Source organism: Momordica charantia (genome assembly GCF_013281855.1).
Source record: "Momordica charantia cultivar OHB3-1 chromosome 6 unlocalized genomic scaffold, Mcharantia_2.0 BLBB01000006.1, whole genome shotgun sequence".
Taxonomy (NCBI): Eukaryota; Viridiplantae; Streptophyta; class Magnoliopsida; order Cucurbitales; family Cucurbitaceae; genus Momordica; species Momordica charantia.
In genome coordinates, this window is record NW_028275164.1 from 28,975,228 (window position 1) to 28,997,194 (window position 21,967).

At 34.7% G+C, this 21,967-nt stretch overlaps 2 protein-coding genes across 4 annotated transcripts; one reads left to right on the top strand and one right to left on the bottom strand.

The window, feature by feature from the left end:
• The first annotated feature begins 2,696 nt into the window (after window positions 1–2,696).
• Window positions 2,697–16,440, top strand: LOC111023427 (ubiquitin carboxyl-terminal hydrolase 9). Of its 3 annotated transcripts, none has more exons than XM_022300860.2 (13): window positions 2,697–3,179; window positions 3,561–3,815; window positions 4,673–4,817; window positions 8,505–8,564; window positions 8,657–8,752; window positions 10,562–10,951; window positions 11,060–11,200; window positions 12,686–12,856; window positions 13,254–13,511; window positions 13,632–13,780; window positions 14,561–15,106; window positions 15,185–15,455; window positions 15,766–16,440. In XM_022300860.2, exons 1-13 carry the CDS (start codon window positions 3,025–3,027, stop codon window positions 15,880–15,882), a joined length of 2,754 nt encoding a protein of 917 aa, XP_022156552.1. In that variant the 5' UTR covers window positions 2,697–3,024; the 3' UTR covers window positions 15,883–16,440. The 3 variants fall into 3 exon arrangements, with proteins under 3 accessions (XP_022156552.1, XP_087981460.1, XP_022156560.1); XM_088125334.1 differs by lacking the exon at window positions 2,697–3,179 and adding an exon at window positions 3,216–3,352; XM_022300868.2 differs by lacking the exons at window positions 2,697–3,179; window positions 3,561–3,815 and adding an exon at window positions 8,384–8,420 and having other exon boundaries at window positions 4,717–4,817.
• Window positions 16,441–18,073: 1,633 nt separating this feature from the next.
• LOC111025884 (Glycosyl hydrolase superfamily protein) lies at window positions 18,074–21,504 on the bottom strand. Its single transcript, XM_022303789.2, has 4 exons — window positions 21,169–21,504; window positions 19,960–21,056; window positions 18,987–19,195; window positions 18,074–18,218 (listed from the first exon to the last, which is right to left on the bottom strand). The coding sequence occupies exons 1-3, from the start codon at window positions 21,227–21,229 to the stop codon at window positions 19,127–19,129; spliced, it is 1,227 nt and encodes a 408-aa protein (XP_022159481.1). The 5' UTR covers window positions 21,230–21,504; the 3' UTR covers window positions 18,074–18,218; window positions 18,987–19,126.
• Between the last annotated feature and the right edge of the window lie 463 nt (window positions 21,505–21,967).

Genomic DNA, 21,967 nt, shown 5'->3' on the forward strand with positions numbered 1-21,967 from the left:
AGCCACATATTGCATGTAACGTTTTTTCTTCTTTTCAAAATCTCCTTGACTCAGGGTTGACACCCAATATTTTATTATTTAAATTTAACTAAAACAAATCTAACAAAATCTTAAAACGTTGTTAAGAAATCTATTTTTTAAACAGACGTTAAATTAAATTAAACTAAAAAAATTAGAAAAATCTTAAAACAAATCAAATTTTAAAAATCAATTTAACTAATCAAGCATTCAAAATATAAATTAAATCTATCATAAAACAAATGATATCCATAAATGCTAATGAAGAAGTAGAGAACAATGATGAAAAATTATTATACGGAGGCTTATAATTCAAGTCTGGATGTCATAAGCATAATATGATTTTCACCGAAGTGACGAAAGGAAAACGAGCAGTGAGTCATTGGCCGCTTATATGCCAATTTATACGTAGATTTATTTGTTAAGCTGAGTTCTATGAAACTTACTATTAAGTTCTCCTCCCCTCTTTTTTATTTTTTACTTTTTATTACAACAAGCGGTTAGATAAGAGGATTCAAACCACATTTAGAGAAAGTTATTAATGTCGTCTTGGCTAGTTGAACTATATTTATATTGTTTTTCCTATCTCTCTTAAAATTATATAGAAAAATAAATAAAAATTATCCTCAAATACTGAATAATCACATCTTTACTTTTTATATATATATAATAATCATGTATTTATTTATAATTCTTATTCTAGTTTTTTCTTGAAAAAGAAAAAACTCTCATTCAAGTTCAGAAACACACTCTAATTCAAGTTCAAAGTTTATAGGTATAAAGTTGAAAACTTAAGACTCACCTACCTAAATTTAAGGGTAAAAGTATAAATTTTTCCAATTAAATAACTTTCATAAATATGATTGACTATTCCACATGCTATTTGGTGATGTGCCAACTTCAACTAAAATTACTCATTTCACATCAATACTTTTGAGACAACATTTGTTAAGCAGTTATTTAAATTTTTAACATCTAAAATGTCGTACATATGTAAGATCCCTAAAAATAAACAACTCATTAATAGCTAAACATATATGATTCCTAATTTTATAACAATATTTATTGAATAGGATTTTAGTAAGAAAACATGATATCATGACTTCCAAAAAGAAAATATAGAAAAATGTATATAGACTATTATTAACTCTACTATTTTTGTAATTAATAAATTACTTATTAATATGTAATCAATCTTATTCCATATTTATTTTATTCTGTCCCATAAATTTTAAATATTTTTTTGGAAAGGTTAAAATTGAGGGAATAAAATTAAAATGTTAATAAATTAAGAAGGAAGTAAGTATTAAAACTTGGATCAAAATAAAATTTAAATTTCAAAGGTTGGAAATCGACCCTAGCTCAAATGGTTAAGACATCTATCTCATTACATAAAATGCCAATGAATTATAGGATGTATTGATTTCAATATGGCCAATCGTTTCAAAAAATTTTTTTTAATACTTTTAATTACCCCCAACTTGTAAGCAAAATCAAAATGAAATTTTAACTTAGAGCTATAGTTTCATGTGTAGGGTAAAGGAAAAAATAAAATAAAAGAGTACAAATGAAATTTAAGTTTCTTTAATTTCAACTTATCATCAACAATGGACAAAAAAATGTAGGCATCCCTCAAAATCAATGGACAAAAACTAAGGCTAAAAATCTGGAGAAGAGTAAAAAATAGAAATAATCTATGCATTCCATTAATAACTTGATGATTACCGTATTATCAATGAATACCCTTGTTGGTGATCTAGTGGATGAACGTAGAGTTTTTCTAGAATAGAAGATTAAATAATAGTTTTGAAACTATACCACATATTTGAAACAAATCTTATAATTTTCATGTAAGTATAACCATCCTTGATGGTTGGATCCCGCCTCACAATAATTGAACTATAAATAAATATTATAATTTTAGGACATTTATATAGTTTAGTCAATATATTAAATTTTCGTTGATATATCGACATTTCTATTAACATAATTTTCATAGGTTGAAGAATCAATATCTTTATAGTGTAATATCAAACCTAATATAAAATATAAGAATTTTAGACTTATTTTTTAATTTAAACAATTATTATGATATTTTTTCAGAATAATTTTTCCTAATAAACTTAACAAAAATAAATAATAGTAAATTATACTCACAATAATGTGACATACTATTTTCTATTTCAGTGGAAAGGACAATTTTCAAAAGAAAAGAAAGTACCATTTACATATTTATACAACAAATCGTATGGTATGATAGGTCATAAATTAGGAGAACTTGTACCAACTCGAACTTTTCAAAGTAGATGAAAAATGCTAATAGCATTGTTAATAATTAATATTATTAGAAAAAAAGTGAATATAAATATATACATGTGGAGACAAACTCCAAGAATATAAAAAAGAATCGATTGAACATCACCTGATAATTTACCATTAAGTAATATGAAATTCTGAACCTAACTCAAGTAAATAAAACACCTGTTACTCCTATGGTTGTTGAATCTCCTACGATTATCGAACTAAAAAATAATTTTACAATCATCACTTTTCATGAAAATGAAATCTTGAATTTAACCCAAAATTAAATTGAGTTTTATGGGGAACTTATATCGTTGAAAACGACGGTTAAGATTTCAATACTTTTTCTTTTTAATTATTTTTTTAATAATTCCCCTCACCCACCTTCTCTTCTCCTGCAATCTAGGCTAGGGTTCCTTCGAATATACCTTCGTACTCTTCTTTCTTCGAATTTCGCCCATTTTTCTCATATCCGTCTATCTCTGCTCTGAGATCGGAAGTTAAATTCCTACCATCCCGCTTGATCCATAACTTTTTTTCCTTTTGTCTGACATCTCTCTCTTCTTCTTCCCCCTTTTCCTTTCATTTTTTCCCCTTCCATATTGAGAATTTGAATCATTGTTCAATTCGGCTCCAGAAGTTTGACCATATCTGGACTCTGTTCACCCGATTGCCAGCTTTCGGATCTTCGATCGGAATTAGATCATGACCGTTCCTGCTTCCGGTTTTATGATGGAAAACGGCGGATCAAGTTGCCTACCACTCCCCCCAGATGTGGAGAATCGGATCGTTACCGAGCTGGGGAAGGAATCCGAGTCCAATTTGAAAGAAGGCAACCTATACTATGTTGTTTCTAATCGGTATTTGCTTCTTCTGGGTTTCATGTCTTGTAATCTATTGGCGGGAGCCGGGGATATTATTTAGGAGCTTATTGATTCGCGAATAATTAGATTTGGTGGTGGATTTTGGATATTGGTTCGGTTCAATAATTTGCGCTGTGTTTTATACAGTCCATTTCAAGCCTAATCCAAAAGTATGCTCTTGCTATACGTATCTACACTTGTCAATTCATATGTAGTATATTTCACGTTTGACAAATTTATGGGCATTTGCTATCTTGCACAATTTATTTCTCCCGGGAAATCTTTATTTTCTTTGAGGTTTACTTAAATGAATTCTATACAGGTAAATTGCTAAGGCTTATTGGAATGCAAGAAATGTTCACTCTGTTGTTCATGCAGGTGGTTTAGAAGATGGCAATTATATGTCGGACAGCCCACTGAAGAATTTTCCAGCGAAGATCATTCCTCTGATTCCCAACACTTTAATATGGTTCCCTTAAATGTGGTCGATAGACCCGGCCCAATTGATAACTCAGATATAATCGTTGATGGAAGTGATTCTGAGAACAATGATTTAGAGCTAAAAAGACCTTTGGAGGAACGACGGGATTATGTTTTGGTTCCCAGTGAAGTTTGGGAAAAACTTTATGATTGGTGAGATGTCCACTAATTCTCTTTGTCAAATTACCCCATGACCCTTTTACTGTTTGTTGCTGTGTTGCTTCTTCCCTCTTGTCAGAAATTACTCTCTTTTGACATGCTTTTAAGTCCTATTTATATATTTCTGCTGTTGTTTTTATATCTCTATATATATATATATATATATATCTGTGAAACAAGAAATGTTTTGCATTGTTAAATAAAAAATTTACTACCAAAATTCTGTAATACTCCCATTAGGATTTTATATTAACTGCATCAGGAATTTAATTGCAAAAAGAACTAGACAGTCTTCCTCCTAAGTACAAAAAACATAGGTGTTTATCTGCCCATAAATTGCATAAAATCTTGGGACATCTTTGGGAAAGAAGCTGATTTTTAGCCTATCATTTGAAAAGGGAAGTCCTTATGACTTATCCAATCCTGCTCATCGATAGTTCTCAATATGGCCTTTTGGTTTCACGATGTTCTACCAAGGTATTTTGAGTATCTTGAAAGTAAGTCGTAAGTACTAGAGATGGTTTGCATTTTTAGTCGGTTTCATGCACATTGATTTTTGATAGTCTATGATTAAACAATTTAAACTATATTATTTAATCTCAATTACCAAATCTCATTTTCATTTTTCTATGAGCCTTAAATATCTCTCTTGTTTGATTTTTCTTCATTATTTTATGTACTCTACTTTTGTAGCGTTGCTTCTTGAAATGGAACTGTTTTATATGGAAAATGCCTATGGAATTAAAGTTGTATGTATGCTTCTTTTACTGTTATGAGCATGAATTCCACACTCAAAACTAATTGGGAACTTGGGAAGCTCGAGTTATATTCTTATTTTGCTACATTATTAGGTATAAAGGGGGGCCTCCATTACCAAGAAAGTTGTTATCACAAGGTGTCAATCAAAAGAATTTTTTTGTGGAGGTTTATCTACTTTGTCTAAAGTTGATTGATTCCAGAGATGGGAGTGAGTCTACCATACGATTGAGCAAGAAGGTATTCTCCATATTATACCTCTCTTTTGATTTGTTATAAATTTAAAATGATTCTTGGTGGTGTTGAGATTTTCCTTTTAAGTATTTATTTGATCTCAATTATAAATTATTCCTTTCTTTTCCTGACAGATCTTAATTTTCTGCAAGTGGGATCCAAAAAAAAATGGTTGATAAAGAAATATTTGATAATTTTGGAACATGTAATCGTAGTTTTTACAACCTTTTCTTTATCATTGAGCTTGATTCAAGTCCTTGAAAGCATGTAAAGGAGGCCACAGTTTGGCACTAAAAGTGTAAGAATTTGTGGCTCTCAGATGATGATGAAAACATTTCTTTCTTTCATAAGCTGTGCTCGACAAGGGAAGGGGAAAGCTTTATCTTGGAGCTGACTAGATTTGATGGTACGAGTCTTACCTCTTAAAGTCAATTGGAGTCTGATGTTGTGTCCTATTATCTCTTTGGTAAAAAGACTCCTTTCTTAAGTGATTGATTTAGAATCTTGCCTGGGCCTTATTGTTGCTGCCTCAAGTTCTTGACTAGAAAGATTCATTTGTAAGAGGAAATCGATTTGGTTATTCCAAGATTTTCCCCAAACGAGACATCAACATTTTCCCCAAATGAGAAATAAAATGCCGATGCCAATGAAACATTACTTTGGAACCCTTCATAACCTTGGTAGAATTACAGTTCCTACCCTAGACGATTCCTCTTTGAAATTATTCAAAAGAAGTTGGAACATTCTTAAACTGTATTTGGGTTGCTCCAAGACTTCCTAATTTATCATATCCCAAGGCCAATGAAGTGGTACTTTGGAACCCTCCATAACCTTTGTAGAAATAAAGTTCGTAGCGTAGATTATTCCTCTTTTCTTTGGTGTCTCAATCGTCTAGTCTTTGAGGTTAGGCCTTATTTGCCTAGCAATTGGAGTATATAAGATCATTGCTAAGATTCTTGCTAACAGATTGACATGTATTCTGCCAACTACCATCTCCCCTTGGCAATTAAGATTTATAGCATGCAGGCAAAATCACTGATACTATCTTAATAGAAAATGAAACAATATATTATTGGAGATCTATGAAAATCAAAGCAATCATTCTAGCTTGACATTTAGATGGCTTTTGATTTAATTGATTGAGACTTTCTTCTAATTTTTTTGCCTGAGGCTTTAAAATAGTTCTTTCCGTCTCCCAACCTACTCCCTCTCCATTTTTGCAGACCTGGATTCTATCTGTGAGAGAATGTAGAAGCTTCTTTGTGACTTTTCTTTTTTTAATGGGAAGATGCACTTCATGATGGAGTCGTTACCTAAGAAGCATAGGCACAAACATGAAACAAACATGGCGACATGTCAATTTCTAAAAATATAGGACACGAACATGTTATTTTTTTAAAAATTTTTTAGATAATGAAAACGTGTATGTATTGATATAGTAATATTTCTAAATAAATTAACCACACAAATTAGATAATACAAAAGAAAATGTGCTTCATCCTCAATATTAGAAGTAGAGATTGAAGGTTCGGTTGGGGGTTGATTGAGTTTGACTATTATTGGTAGAGGAAGAAGATGCCATATAATATTAAAAAATGAAACTGAGAATACTTAGGTAGGGTTGGTGCTAGCGGTTTTGAAGGTGGACTTGGTGGTGTCGTCGTCGGCAAACTGAGGCGTGGTGAAGGAACACTTGGCTAGACAGCAACGAAGGTCGAAGGAAGTAGCTTCGGAGATTTCGTGGGTGGGTTTCTTAGGTAGGGTTGTCCGGACTTTTTTAGTTTTTTTTGTTATTTACGTTTTATTTATTTTTAAGTTATAGGCCTTTTTTATTTGGGTCTCTTTTCAAATTTTTAGGGCTGGTTGCCTTGTCCCAGCGCATCCTCGCATGTCCCAAGCGTGTCTTGGGCATGTCTGGAATTAAAAAAAAGGACATGCAAAATGATGTGTCAGACATGTGTCTGGAGTGTGTCTGGACATGTTGGTGTCCGACATGGACACTCCGCCTAAAATAGAGTGCCTATGCTTCTTAAGTTGTTACTTGATTAGGTGGAACTTAGTCATGCTCTCTAAGGACCTCGGGGGCTTGGTGAATCAAGGAGCCCATGACAGATCCAGATTTTCTAATGTAAAAGTGGCTATGGACCTATATTAATGAAAGATCCCTTATTAAGATTTGCCCGGTAGAAGAGAGTGTGTCGTGAGGTCGAAGCTATGGGTGGACAGTAGTTTTGTGGGCCCGAGGTAGTTACCGTAGTGGATGTTTTGGGGATGCATGTGCTTGTATGTACCGGCTGGGAGAGAGAGTAGACATATTTTTGGCTAAGTTGTTAGTGAGGTAAAGTGGAGAGGTAGGCAGCTCTCAAATTTCTCCCTTAGCACTGAAATTCTCTCTCTGCGATAAAATAGGAGTGGTTCCAATCAAAATACTAAACTAGCTCCTTTGTTCAACCTCAACACAAGGCAAGTTGTTAGAGATGGTCCGAGAACTCTGTTGTGGTAGAGTTTGAAGGGTGACTAGTGCTTTGAAGATAGGTTCCCTTCGTTCTCCTTGGTCGTCCATAAGGGGATTACCATTAAAGAGGCTAATGATCCTCTCTCTGATGGCTGGTACATCCCTCTGTGTTGGAATCTACTGGATAGAGAGATATGTGATTGGTTTGTCTTTTTGGATCACATTAATGGCCTCACTCTTTTCATCAACAATGACTCCAAAAGCCCTTCTTGCTAGCTCTGGTTCCTTCTTGGTCAGATCCGTCTTTTACCACCTGCTGTTGGGTGAATCTGCCCTCCCTATTTTCTTCTGTCAAAAGGTCTAGAACACCTTTCTACCCAAGAAGTGTAAATTCTTCCTTTGGTCCCAAACCCTTAGAAGCCTATACTCAAATGACAAAATTCAAAGAAGGAATCCAATTTCTACCTCAGTTCTTCCTTGATGCTCCTTTTGTAACTTCATTCATAAATCATTGAAATTGTCTCCTATCTAAAAGAAAAGTAAAAGCCTGTAAAGAGTTGCAAATAACTGCTAACTGTTATAATTTCAGAAATTTTTAGTTTGCATAGCATTTTGCCTCATTTTAACTTTAAGATCCTATCTGTCTTCTGTTTACAATTAATAACTTACCATATCTTCACTCTTATTTGTGGGCCTTGATTATATCGAAATATTATGTTATAATTATTTTTTTATTCCAGAAAAACCTTCCAACCTCGATGGTGTAATATAAAGACTTTATTGTATTATTGATTGTGATATTCATTGTTCAATTAATTTGTGTACGTTTTTTCCGTTTCTTCAGAATGTATTTGCTTTCTGGTGATAATACATTTTATCTCATCTAATCGTTTGAGGTTACAAGTTTGTGCTTCGTTTTTCAACTTTAGAAGTGTGATATATTGTAATAATTGTTATGGTCTTTTGAGGCTATGGATTAGTTTTGTTAATGCAGTGATTTCTAATGATGAGGGTAGATTGAAATATTTGCATAACCATTTCATTTCACATTAAGTAGGATTAAATAAGAGTTTTTCCTATGGGAGACAGTAACTATAATATACTATTAATGTTTCAGACTTTCACTAGGTCCCAGATCAAATATGGCTTACCATGTATGTGCATATACGTCTTACTCTTCTCTGTATGTGTACATTTAGAAATTGCTGAGTTCTGCTAATCTGCTCTCTGCTTTTCAGGCTACTGTATTTGATCTTCGTGAGAAGGTGTTTGCACTTAAAGTAATAAAACAAGAAAAGGTTTGTAAACCTCATCCTTTCATTTTGTTTGCAGATATGGGATATTATCTTTTTCAACTAATTTAAATTACTGGTTTTTTGGTTTCTAACAGGCATGTATATGGGACTACTTCAACAAACAGAAACAAGTCATATTAGATGTGACAAGCCAAACCCTAGAGGAATTAAACTTGCAGATGGATCAACATGTGAGTACTTATTCATCGTATTTATTGTATGCGTATATCAATCCGAGAGGGAGTAGCTTTGAGGAGGATGTATAGATAGAAGATTACTCTTTCTTGCTTTCAATTCCTATGTTTCATTCATTCCTTATGAGTTATGAGTTTCTATTTTAAGGGAACATTCCTTCCTTGCAGTGTTTTCGAGGCGCACCCTGGCGTTCGCCTCAGGCGAGAGGCGAGGCGTTTTCGCCCAGGTGTGCCACTCAAGGTGCCCAGGCGAGCGCCTTCAATCGGGCGCTCACCTTTGGGCGCCTTGGTGCCTTCGCCATAAGGCGAGGCGAGCGCCTCTTTGAAGTGATGCGACCTTACTTTTTTTTTTACCTTTTTTCTTTTTTTGTTATAATGTTAAAAACCCACTAAAGAAACTCTAAGAAGATGAAAATCCACACCCTAAAATCGAAATACCCACACCCGAAAACCTAACTCCTCTGTTGTCGCCGCCTTTGCCGCAAGACTATGAAGCCATCTCACTTTCCTTCTCCTTCTTTGTAAACAGCCAAAAGATTTAGTCTCACTCACCTCACTCACCTATGAACTGGTTGTGCTCGAAAACGAAGAAAAGAAGAGTAATAGAAGAAGAAGAATCGGAAAAGAAGTAGAAGAAGAATTAAAAATAGAATAAAAGAGTTGGGTATTTGATGTTTCATGGAGTCTTTTCCTATTCCCTTTTAGGTTCTCAAGGCACTAATTATATGCAATTATCTTGCCATCTGGCAGAAAAGGCAAGATGGCAATAAATTATTTTATTTAAGTTAATTTGTGATTTAAATTTTATTTTATTTTAGTATTCTATTTATTTAACCTCTAATTTTATTATTTTCTTTTTAAATTTATATTTTTTATTTTTCTTAAGTTAAAATTTATATGCACATTAAATAGTTTTACAAATATCTTCATCTAGAGTATTTTTTATACATAAAATTGCTATTTTTATTATTTTATTAAGTGCGTCTCACTCCACTCGGGCAATACCTTTTTGTCGCCTCTAGGCTTGTTGCCTTAAGGTGTGCCTTGAAAACATTGATTCCTTGTTATGCTTACTATTTCTACTATTCACATCATCATTCTTGGATGATGGTTTTTAATAGAAAGCTTGAATGACAGTGAAATTCATGACATTTGAATGTGGTACATGTACATCAGTTAAATCTCTAGTGGGTTTATTGGGATTTGAGTCTTGGAAGAGATTTTGGTGGTTCATTTTTTAAGGCCAAGAGCAGCATGTTCTTAGGCAAACCGAATTATTTTAAATAATTTTGTGATCTGTACCGTTTACAGCCTCTAATTGGTGTTCTTAACACAAGTTATTTTGTAACTTCTCCACTTATACAATCGGGTTAGATTGGAGGGCGTTCTTGTAGCTTTCTTCCTTGTGGGAGGAGGGACACCTTGTCCCTTTGTCCTTTAGTCTATTTCTTCCCTCTATTTTGTGAATGAAAGGTCACTGTGTTCCTTGGTTGCAAGGAAGCTGCAGAGGGATTAAGTGGATAGGATCCTGAATCATTCAGCCACCTGCAAATGGCATCCCTATTAGGAGTAAATTGAACATTGTGGAGCAAGCAAGAGAGATATTACATAAACATATTTGATTGCCATTGAGGATGTTATGCATATATCCATTTGTTCTTTTGAGTTTTTGTGTTCTCTTTTCCATGATGGAATATCTCGCTCTACATCTGCCATGCATTTTAAATTGGTTCTGCAATCTCTTTATTGGCAATGCTCATTTTAAATTTATCTATTTTAATGTTATTTGTACACCCTCTTCTGCAGATTCTTCTTGAAGTTGATGGACCTACTCCCCAGACTGGCATGGATGCCACTCGAAATGAGTTGGCTTTGGTAGCCCTTGAACCTTCAAGGTCATCTATGTCAATTGCAGGGGGTCCGGTGATGTCAAATGGGCATTCATCTGGTTATGGTTATAGCCTTTATCAGGAAAGTTCTTTAAGTACATCAGTTTCTGACATGGATGATAGAAATGAGGTTGGTACTACTGCAAAAAAGAGAGAGAAGGGTGGTTTGGCAGGGTTGCAGAATTTGGGAAATACATGTTTTATGAATAGTGCCATTCAATGTTTAGTTCACACGCCACCCCTTGTGGAGTATTTTCTGCAAGATTATTCTGAAGAGATTAACTCAGAAAATCCCTTGGGAATGCATGTAGGTGGCCTTTTTTTTCCATTAAATTTGTTTTTAATCATTCGCTTGACAATTTTGCTTTTCTTGAAGTTAAAGTTGACTTTGTGGGTATATTCCATGCTTCTGCAGGGAGAGTTAGCCCTTGCTTTTGGTGAATTGTTGAGGAAATTATGGTCCTCAGGACAAACCACAATTGCACCACGTGCATTTAAGGGAAAGTTAGCTCGTTTTGCTCCCCAGTTCAGTGGTTATAACCAGCATGATTCCCAAGTTAGTACCATCACATATGACATATCTATTAATACTTGTTTTGTTTATGTGGTTTTGCTCATTTCCTAGGTGACCTCTCTATTCTCCCACAATTAGGTGCTACTGTATTTGCATTTTTATTGTTTGATTATAGTTGTGAACAGCTGAATCTATTGAACAGTTTCTTATGAGAAAAACATGTATAATTGTGAATAATCGTATAGCCTTTGGAAGCCTCATATGATCTGTTTCATTCACCTAATGGCAGTTAGTGTATCAGATGCTCGGATAAATTTAGTAAGAGTCTGAGCTGACAATTTTTTTTAACCTTTTGGAAAAATTAGTATCATTTTGTATACTTAGATGATAACCTCCCATCTTCTGATGAGATTTCAACTATTATGGGTATGTGATGAGGTGATCTAACTCGGAGCAGTGCACCTTTTACCAATGCCATTTTCTTATCTTTCTCTTCTCTTTAACTCGTTTTTCTTCTCTTTCATCTAAATATATCTTTAATTTATTTTTCTTTTGTTTATTATTTTAGAAACTTTATATTAGAGATTTTATAATTTGAAATTCTATATGCTTTGAAGAGATGATTTTTTAAGTATTTTGATTTTTTAATATATATATTGCATCTCCCCTCAGGCTCGTATCTCACTTTCTGCTTACACTGAAACCCAATTTTTGCCCTTTTGTGACTTATGTTTTAACAAGCACTCATTTTAATATTTCTGATGTCCATTTAAACAATGATACTAATATTATAAAAGGCTCTCAGAGTGAGCATAACTTTTCGCCTTGAAGCTGTTGCCTTCTTTGAATCATGAGAGGTTCGTGCCTCTATAAATCGCACTAAGGCTGAATCATGTAATGATTGGAAGAACGATATTAATTTGATACCTATTGTTAAAAAATATAGTAGTTACAGGTAGGTAACGCTAAAACACCATATGCTGTTCCACCAAAGATTAAAATACTAAAGATAAAAATTTAAATAATCTTAATAAAGTGACATTTAATTGACATGATTTTTTTTTTGTACTATTAAATAAACATTATGTTTAATTATACCCATATTTAGGGCTCCTACTCGGAAATTATATCCATAAAAATAATAATAAATTGAGGTTTATGCCTCATACCACCTTGAAGTCTATGCCTAACCTCTTTAGGGAAAGAAAAAAGCATCAAGCCCTTATTTAACATAAAGTATTGGCTCATTAGACCCATTGTACTGATATTTCCAACTTCCTCACTCTCTCTAGCAAAGGAGTGGGGAACCTACTTCAATCAGAATTCAATTTCAAGGAAGTAGTCAATTTGGCTAGAATTTTTAAGGAAATTAAATTCGAATTTCTGATATATTGCATGAGATTGTCAATGTTCAGACGAGAGATAGAGTGCATCAATTTTTTTTTTCCTTTCAGATGTTGAATTTGTTCTCAAACCGGCTGCATTGATATAGTTTAAGTTTAACCTTGGTAAGATGTCTTTCTCTAGGAACTCCTTGCCTTCTTACTGGATGGATTGCATGAAGATTTGAATCGTGTTAAAAGGAAGCCTTATTTTGAAACAAAGGATTCTGATGGTCGTCCAGATGAAGAAGTTGCAGATGAGTGTTGGAGATACCATAAAGCACGAAATGATTCTTTAATTGTAGATGTTTGTCAAGTAAGTAGCTTGATATATTTGAGAATCTTATTGCATAATCATCCTAGCTTGGCACCATTGCTTTCGAAATGGCTCTAGGTGCTTCTTTCTTTCATCTTTATCTCAATGAGAGCTTCCTACCTTCTAAAAAGAAAAAAAGAGAGAGAGAGAGATTGCAGGTACTTCTAAGTTGTATGATCTGTGGATATAAATGTTATTTTCTGTTAAGAAGTTTTCATGTTTATACTCTAAACATTCTCCTTTTTAATCGTTCAATTTTAGTCATTTACCTGTTGTTTCGACTTAATTTAGTATAAATTCATGGACGTTTTAAGTTGGTTTTTCGTTTGGACTGTTTAGTTAAGATTTAAAATTTTCAATTTATTTTCTTACTATGTATAATTGGTTAAACTCACAGGGCCAATATAAGTCAACATTGGTTTGTCCACTTTGTGGGAAAATCTCAATTACTTTTGATCCATTTATGTATTTGTCATTGCCGCTACCTTCAACTGTCACCCGGACTGTGACAGTAACTGTGTTCTATGGTGATGGTAGTGGTCTTCCAATGCCATATACTGTGACAGTGCAAAGACATGGTTACACCAAAGATCTTACCCTTGCATTGGCTGCTGCTTGTTGCTTGAAGAGTGATGAAAATCTTCTGCTTGCAGAGGTAAACATGTCTCTTTCTTTTTCTTTCTCCTCTGTTATAATTATTCTTTAATCTTGATGTATGATCATTGTTCTTTTCTTATTTTTAGATTTTGACTGAAGTTCTGAATTTAATTGTCAGGTTTATGATCATCGTATTTACCGATATTTTGAGAATCCTTTGGAATCATTGACTTCAATTAAAGACGAAGAGTATCTTGTTGCCTATCGGCTTCCAAAAAGGGAGTCTGGGAGACCAAAGCTAGAGATCATTCACAGATTGCTGGAAAAGTTTGTTTCCTTTTAAGATTCTAATATTTATAATATGTAGTTGTTAGAGTTTTTGGTATATGAAGTATGAATTTTAGGCGTATCGTATAAGGTGGGGTTATTCAATGAGCACCTGAGCTTTTCTAAGCCCACTTCGTTTTGACTGCCAGACGATGGGTCATACTGGACTCTGTGATCATGTTTGGCTTACTTGTTTTTTGGCTCTGTGCCTGTCTGTGCGTGTGAGTGTGTGTGTGTGTTTTTTTGTGTTAATTTTTTGTTTTGTTTTTTTTTTATATGAAAGATACAATAGTATTTATCGATAGAAACGAACATAATGCCATTGGCAGAGGGAAAAGAAAACCCGCCTCCACCAAAGACTGCATATGGGGAACCAACCCCCAGTCAATGTTGATCAAAGAGTTCCTAAAATTTCAAAAAAATCATCTATAGAGTGCTCAAATTACAGCATAAAACACCATTCCTTGGAAGTAAAATCACGATGAATTAGGTCTCAAAGTTTCCTCATTCTTGTAGCATGACAGGAAACTTTGAAGTCACCATTTACCAGGCAAATGTCTCTCCTCGCGAATCATGATCTTGGTCCTTTTAATATTTTTGGAATTGGTATTTCAAACAGGAAAGCGATGGTTTCATTGTTGATTTTCTTGTGTCCAATTCAAGTTCTCGTATGGTAGATAATGCGTTGGTACTTAGATTGATATATTGTCAGACTCTCTATACTATTATTATTATTTTTTTTTTTTGCCTGAATTTTTTGATGTGTCATTTGGTCCGTAGATGCTCAGACCGTCTGAAGGGATTGGAGAGAAAGCTTTTTGGAACTCCTCTAGTCACGTATTTGGAAGAAGAGTTCCATACTGGAGCTGACATTAATGCAGCTGTGTCTAAAATTCTCTTTCCCTTGAGAAGAACATACTCTTCAACTAAAGCACATAGTAGCAAAGAAAATGGCTTCGTTTCCGATATGAATGATGAACCAGCCAACTGCGATCACCAATCTGTTTCTGGGAGCCAGTCAATTGACATTGAATTAGAAGAAACATCTGAAAAGGAGTCATCCTTTCACCTTCTTTTAACCGACGATAGGGGTTTGAGCTGCAAGCCAATTGAGAAGGATTCTGCTATTAAATATGGTCCAGTTGTAAAGGTTTTCCTGGATTGGACTGATAGAGAACACGAATTATATGATGAGGGCTACATCAAGGATCTTCCTCCAGTTCACCAGACAAGGTTCATGAAGAAAACACGGCAGGAAGCAGTTTCTTTATTTTCTTGCCTGGAAGCATTCCTGACGGAAGAACCTTTAGGTCCCGATGACATGTGGTAATATGATGTCCCTTAATCTAATCTTTTTTTGTATATCCAAAATATATGGTGACATTAACTACATCCTTTTTGCAGGTACTGCCCTCGGTGCAAGGAGCATAGACAGGCTACTAAGAAGTTAGACTTGTGGAAGTTGCCAGAGATTATTGTTTTTCACTTGAAACGTTTTTCATACAGTAGATACCTGAAAAACAAACTTGATACCTTTGTTGATTTCCCCATTCACAATCTTGATTTGAGCAAATATGTCAAATGCAATGATGGAAAAGCTCACTTATACAACCTATATTCTATTAGCAACCATTATGGTGGTCTTGGCGGAGGGCACTACACTGCATACGCTAAGGTACGGCAGTCAAATTTTCTTCCTCCTAAATATTTCCTCGAGCTAGAATTGTCTACTCAAAATTTGGCTGGACTCTGGAAGATAAAAGATTCATAGTAAATTAATTAAAGAATGATGACATCAGTTTTTGCTTTTTTTTTTTTTAATAAGAACTCTTCGATAATAAATAAACATGTGTGTTACTCTACAATTATTGTACACATCTCAGTCTCATGTTAACTGCTTTTAACCAAACCATTTGTGAGTTAGTTTTGAATGATCTTTTTGTGCCATGCAAGGCCTCAGATCTTGTTTTTTTCCTCATCTGCAGTTAGTTGATGAGAAGAGATGGTACCACTTCGATGACAGTCATGTTTCCCCGGTTGGCGAAGAAGAGATCAAAACATCGGCTGCCTATTTGTTGTTCTATCAAAGAGTTGGAAAATGACTTGGAACAAAGCTTCATGGCCCTCTACTAGAAGTGGCAATGGTTCTTGACTATGCTGTTTCAACTTCATTCCTGCCGCTATAAGGAAAGTTTAGTTTATCATGGTTCACCATTAATCAGGCCAAACAAGGGAGGAGTAGAACAGTTCTGATTTTGCAGAAGAAACGTGGAATTCGGTACATAAAATATAGTCTGGCTTCAGAGTATATGATTCGAGCATCAAAACTGGATTAATTCTATTTAAAATTACGTTTATCTCATTCATTAACAGAAATTTTGTTGTGTGGTTAGATGGGTCGTGTAGATTTGTAGCAAATCTGCCTCTAGAGGCAAAAGTGGGGTCTATCATTCATTTGTAAGCTGCTGCTACTACTTGCTTCTGATTAATACCTAATTTTCTTCATGTCTACATGCCATAGTGTTGCTGTGTAGGAATTTTTTACTGTGTAATTCCAATATTAACACTAACCCTTTATATTTCTACTAAACCATACCTTTGTTATTACTTTGAATGACACTTTAAATTCTCTCTGAAACTCAATATATTTTTGTTCTAAATTTGGGTTTCTGAACTTTGTGTGAAAGATCATTACTTTATTTATGATTCCACTGATCTTATTGGAAATCTAAATATTGTTAGAGATTTAACGTATAAGGGTCTGTGTATCTGTTTCTTGTTTACTTCATTTTAATAAAGAAGAATATAGTTACATTTTGTAACTATTTCTTTTTCTTTATAAATCAAGAAAGATAAAATAATATTTTTATTTACATTTTATTAAAAAGAAACGGAAACGTCACGGAATGAGTCCCTGCTAACTGGTTTCTAAATAATAGATAGTTATTCTTCTGTAAAATTATTTAGTAGAAGAGATTAACAAGAAGATGATTTCATTCTTAGGGTTTATATAATTTGAAACTTTGCATACAATATCAAATTTAATCTAAACACGATTGTATGCAAGGTTTAGAATCTAAATAGAATGTTTGGAAATTTGGAAAGCTAAATGGAATAAATTTAGCAGGACTTGGGAGCAAAATAATATTTAAATCGAAAATGATATATTGGATGCAGGTTCATAATAATAATCATGGAAAATTAGCAATTAGAAAATTTTACTGCTTGAGCATTTAATTTTTTAAATTATAAATTTATTTTTTGGTAAAAATAGGGGTTGGTCTGGCTTAGTTGAACCAAGTTGGTGTTTTTTTTTTTTTTGGAAAATTAAGTTGGGAGTGGGACGATAAAGGGAGCTGAGTCGACTTAATTATTACACTAACAATTTAGTTTATTCAATTCAATGATTTCCAAATTCGAGAAATGTGGTCTAAATGACATCTTGACCTACTCTTCTACTATCATCTAGATAACTAGATATGAAGGAGACTTTGTAGAACCATTGAGATGACAATATCTAATAAAGGCAAATAAAGACTCACATTGAATTAGAAAGAGGGACAATTATCTCCATTGGTATGAGATATTTTTGGTGAAATTAAAAACAAAGTCGTGATGACTATTCTCAAAGCTAACAATATCATACTATTGTAAAGTTACTTGAGATACCATTGTCCTCGATCATTCTTATCCCTTTTCAATGTTTAGGTTTTGCACGCTATATATGAATAAGGGATTCTCTATTTAAGGAAGGTACTAGCCAAGATCTTTGGTCCCCATTTAGACGTGTACTCAAAATTTTACGATTACACTTCTGCATTGGGATAAAAATAACTCCAAATCCAGATATATGGTAAACTTTTATTTTGAGTTCCTATAAGATACTCTAAAACTATTAGGTTGGTTGGTTTAAATTATGTCCCTATTTTTATGAAAGTTCACTTCAACCCTTAAATTTTCTGAGTTATCTTTTGTAGACTCCTTCATTTATCTTCTTGATGATAAGTAAGGAGAGTTGCTAGCATTCCCTCACTATTTTTCAAGCCTTAATCCCAACGAACTATTGGCCGCGAGAGAGAAACGTCCATTTTTTACCGTTGATCATGAGTGAAAGAAGTGAAAAAGATAATTAGCATTTTTTCCTCCCGAATCCTAAACATCTAAGCTACCGGAATGGGTCCTATAATTCAAGAGTATTTTGTATAATTTAGCCTTGCAAAAATGAGAGTCCAAAAATCTCTAAATATTTCAAGAAGTCCAGTTAGAATCAAACGTGGAGAATAGAGGAGAGAATTACATGAAAAGGCAAACTAATAAAATTTCATACTAAATAACATTACAAAAGAACAAGTTTGGATCATCCATCCACCAGATTTTATGTCCATCAACGAACCCAATTCACATAAAAATTATTAATTAATAAGACACTGATATTTCCCTGTAAAAAAGCAGGATAAAAAAGAGATATTAACAGGTCAGATCCAGCTAAGAATGTCAAATGGAATGCATATAAAACAGAAAATGATAAAAATTCCAAACTGAACTTTTTCTTTTGTCACATGGCTCTGTCAGTTGTTCGTCCCCACTCCATTAAGTGACTAGAAGTAAATTCAAGAAACTATCAATAAAACTGTAACTTTTTCGTGGTAAAATGATTACTATGACCACCTAACAATCCCAAAAATAAAAAAATAAAAAATTTATGCTGAAATCTTCATTTTTGGAAAAAAAAAGGATCAGATTAATTAACCAGTAAAAGAATAAACAAAACACAAACCTGAGAATATAAAAAGAAAAGGGTGGGAAGCAAAGATCTCATGAAGTGTAGCAAAAGTCCAAAATATTACAAAAGCACTCTTCAATTGAAAAAAAATAACAAGTATGGCGAATAGGGTTCTCTTTTCAATCCTTTTTTCACATGTGAAACGATGGTTTTCATAATTATTGCTAAAGAGGTTATGATTAAACGGTCTACAGGGAACTGTTCACTTAAAAATGTGAACAAGATTGAAGATTTGTCTCTCACTTAGTTTTCTGTTTTAGAAATTATAAAAATGATTTCAATTCATAATTTCAACCTTTTGCTAGCAGTAAAGCAGAAGCCGAATACTTTTTCTTATGGTCACAGACAAAAGAATAGCAAAAAGAAAGGCATGGAAATAAAAGAGAAGATAGTCGCGTACAAGAAAAGGAACGGAATTTTTACCTTTTCCCAAATCCGACGCTGCCTCTTATTCTCTTTAGCATCATCTCCCAATTTGCTTTTAACGGCTGATTCTGATAAATGAAATAAATCCAAAGCATCTTTCGGAAACATACACTGGAAAACAAAATAATCTCCTAAATTCAAAGTAGCAACTTGAACAGCATAAGAAACATGCACGCTGAGAAGAATCCAAGCCAATGGCTTCTCTCCTGCCACCAAAACATCATCACTGTTTTTCAGTCTCCACAACAGTCACACAAACAGATACATTAATAATTTTATGCAACAGCGATTAACTCAAATTTCTCCAATCATTTAATTTCGCTTAAATGATTCAATAAACTGCGAGTAAATTTTAAATATTCAACAAGAAAAAGAGGAAATTTGGGCCCTTTAGACAGTGCGCATCTCCACAATGGCATTGCACTGCATAAAAGGATCCCCCAAGAAATGTTTTATAACTCGAGCTCTGTTTTTAATCTACTTGGCTTGAAACCTTGAGCTCCCTATTGGAATTGGAATGTTTCTTAACAAAAGTTCTAAAAAGCCTGCCGAATCATACAGATATTCTGTGCTGCCAAAGGGAAAAATAAACATAAAGATGAATTTAGAACTGGACCACAGCAGCAGGGGATATGCATATGGCTGCAAATAACACTGCTAGAATGGCCTCAAAGTTATCAGGATGAGTATCCAATTGGGCTAATGTATCCATGTGCTCCCCCCAATGAAAATGATCAATCACAGAGATGGCCCCCACTCAATTCTTTCCAATTCAAACTCTCGTTTTCTCAATTTCCGGTGATTAGAAATTTCAGAAAAATGAACTCTTTTCACGTTACAGATTGGAAAAAAGCTTAGTTTAACCCTACACATGTTTTTACCATTGTCACTTTATGAACCTGTAGCGCAAATCAAGCAAAAGATATAACCATAATCATGAAAGCGATAAAGGTAATTGGAAAAAAGTTACCGTGGCGGAGGAAATGGACAAATAACCAGTGGAGGTAGTGGGAGATCCCGGCGGCGAAGGTTGCGTGCCGGAAGTGCCATGGGTCCCGTTTCCGACGGCGTCGTTTATGGTAAACCCTAGCTGATACACCGGCGTACCATCAGGTTTAAAGAGACCGTAATTCCTCTCCGAAGTCGGTCCGGGCTTCATATTCTCGTTAAACAAAGCAAACACATAAATGTTGAGGTCCGAGCTCGGCCTCAATGGCGTTCCCTTCTTCTGGCAGATGAACTTGAGAAGGTTACCATTGTATTTCTTCGCATTGTCCGGAGTCGCACCAGCCTCGTCTTCGTCTCCCTTCGACGGCCATCCAGTCTCCGAGATGTGAACGGGAAGTTTCTTGTAACCAACTGCGGCGAGCGCAGAGTACACCGCGTCGATCTGTGCGAACAGCATGTTGTCGTAGTGAAGATTCGTGCCGGGATCTAAAACCCCTTGGTTCGGTTGGAAGAGGACGAAGTCAAGTGAGACCTGCTTCGGATTCGCCTTGTATGCAAAGTAAGGATAGGCATTAATCAAGAAAGGCGAGCCGATCTTGACATGGAAGTCCAAAATTGGGGTCAAACAATCAACTAAATCTCTTCGGAAGACTCCGGCGGAAGGCGGATAAGAGGTTTCAAGTATTGCCAGAGAATGTGCCGTCGTCACCGCCACCTGCTTATCCAGCCCTAGATTTACGAGCGCCGTGTGCACGCTCTGCATCGCCGGTAGTAGATTGGCACTGAGAGAAGTATCATTGAAGGTTAACACCTCATTGCCGACGAAAATGGAAGTGATTCTAGTTCCAGGCAAGTAATCCTGAACATTATTCTTCACCCACTCTTGAGCGCACGCTGGATTCTTCATTTTGGCCAAGTACTCGTTTCCAAGTCCGACTATGAACTCCACGCTTGTATTAGCAAATGCGCGAAGGACCTTGGGACTCGCATCGTACAGCTTCACCTTCGTAGCCCCAATCGATTTAACCAGCGAGATTACATTCTCCGGAGCGGGAAGATTGTTCGCTATCTGACCGTAGTTCACTCCAATTGAACTCACCATTACAGGCAGCAACAAACCTTCACACAACAACAAGTTCTTCACGATACTCCTCAATTTCACAAAAATCCACATCTCAGACAACAACAGCAAAGAAAAAAAAAAGAACAAGTTCATGATATTCCAGATCACCTGAAACCAGAAGAAGAAATACCGAACAGCATTGCTCGAATCCGGGCCTCCTGAGCTCCATGGAGCTTGAAACTTCAGTAGGCAAGTAAAATTCGAAGTGCGAAAATGCTAATCACTGCAGTGAAGAGTGAGAGTGAACGGCGATATAGAGGTAGGGGAATCGGTCTCAACAGTGCCGTCGAAGGCAATAGCCGGAGAAATCGACGATGAGCCGCCGGCCGCCGTCTGGTTTGAGTGTGGACAGAGAGTTGAGTAGGCGGCGGAAGCAAACTGAAGAGCCGTGCGGTTGTGGTCATTTTGTAGAACGTTGAGATGGACGGCGTAAAGTAAAAAAAGGGGAAAAAAAGTGTCGAGTATCAATTCGTTAAAACATTATATTATAAACTTTTCAATTTAGTATAATTGTTATCACATTACAATCATTTGCAATTTTCATTCTCTTTTCTTTTCCATCTTTTAATATATGATTAATTTCACGTCACTATCCCCACTATCCGAAATTAGGCATAGTTCGATGGATAAGATATCTTATGAAATTTCAGAAAATTAAGTTTTGAGACTTCCACTTTTTTAAATTGAGGGACCTAGTGATATAATTGTAAAAGTTTAGAGATCAAACTTATAATTTAATCACAATTATTTTAGTTCTCGAACTTCTAATAAAATAATTATTTCGATCTTTACTATTACTCTACCATTTAAAATATGTACTTTAGTATCTATCTTGGTCAACCTATGCAGTGTCTAATATATGCTTGTATTAATATGTTAATACATAAATTCAACCATATTTATTTTT

What these genes read in the sequence shown, in the direction of transcription:
- LOC111023427 (XM_022300860.2), top strand. Translation starts at nt 3,025, where the DNA reads ATGACCGTTCCTGCTTCCGGTTTTATGATGGAAAACGGCGGATCAAGT. An exon ending in TACTATGTTGTTTCTAATCG is followed by an intron (nt 3,180 to 3,560) that starts GTATTTGCTTCT and finishes TTGTTCATGCAG; the next exon opens with GTGGTTTAGAAGATGGCAAT. An exon ending in ATAACCAGCATGATTCCCAA is followed by an intron (nt 11,201 to 12,685) that starts GTTAGTACCATC and finishes GTCTTTCTCTAG; the next exon opens with GAACTCCTTGCCTTCTTACT.
- LOC111025884 (XM_022303789.2), bottom strand. Translation starts at nt 21,229, where the DNA reads ATGGAGCTCAGGAGGCCCGGATTCGAGCAATGCTGTTCGGTATTTCTT. An exon ending in ATTTCTTCTTCTGGTTTCAG is followed by an intron (nt 21,057 to 21,168) that starts GTGATCTGGAAT and finishes TGTTGTGTGAAG; the next exon opens with GTTTGTTGCTGCCTGTAATG. An exon ending in TGTCCATTTCCTCCGCCACG is followed by an intron (nt 19,196 to 19,959) that starts GTAACTTTTTTC and finishes TTTTGGTGGCAG; the next exon opens with GAGAGAAGCCATTGGCTTGG.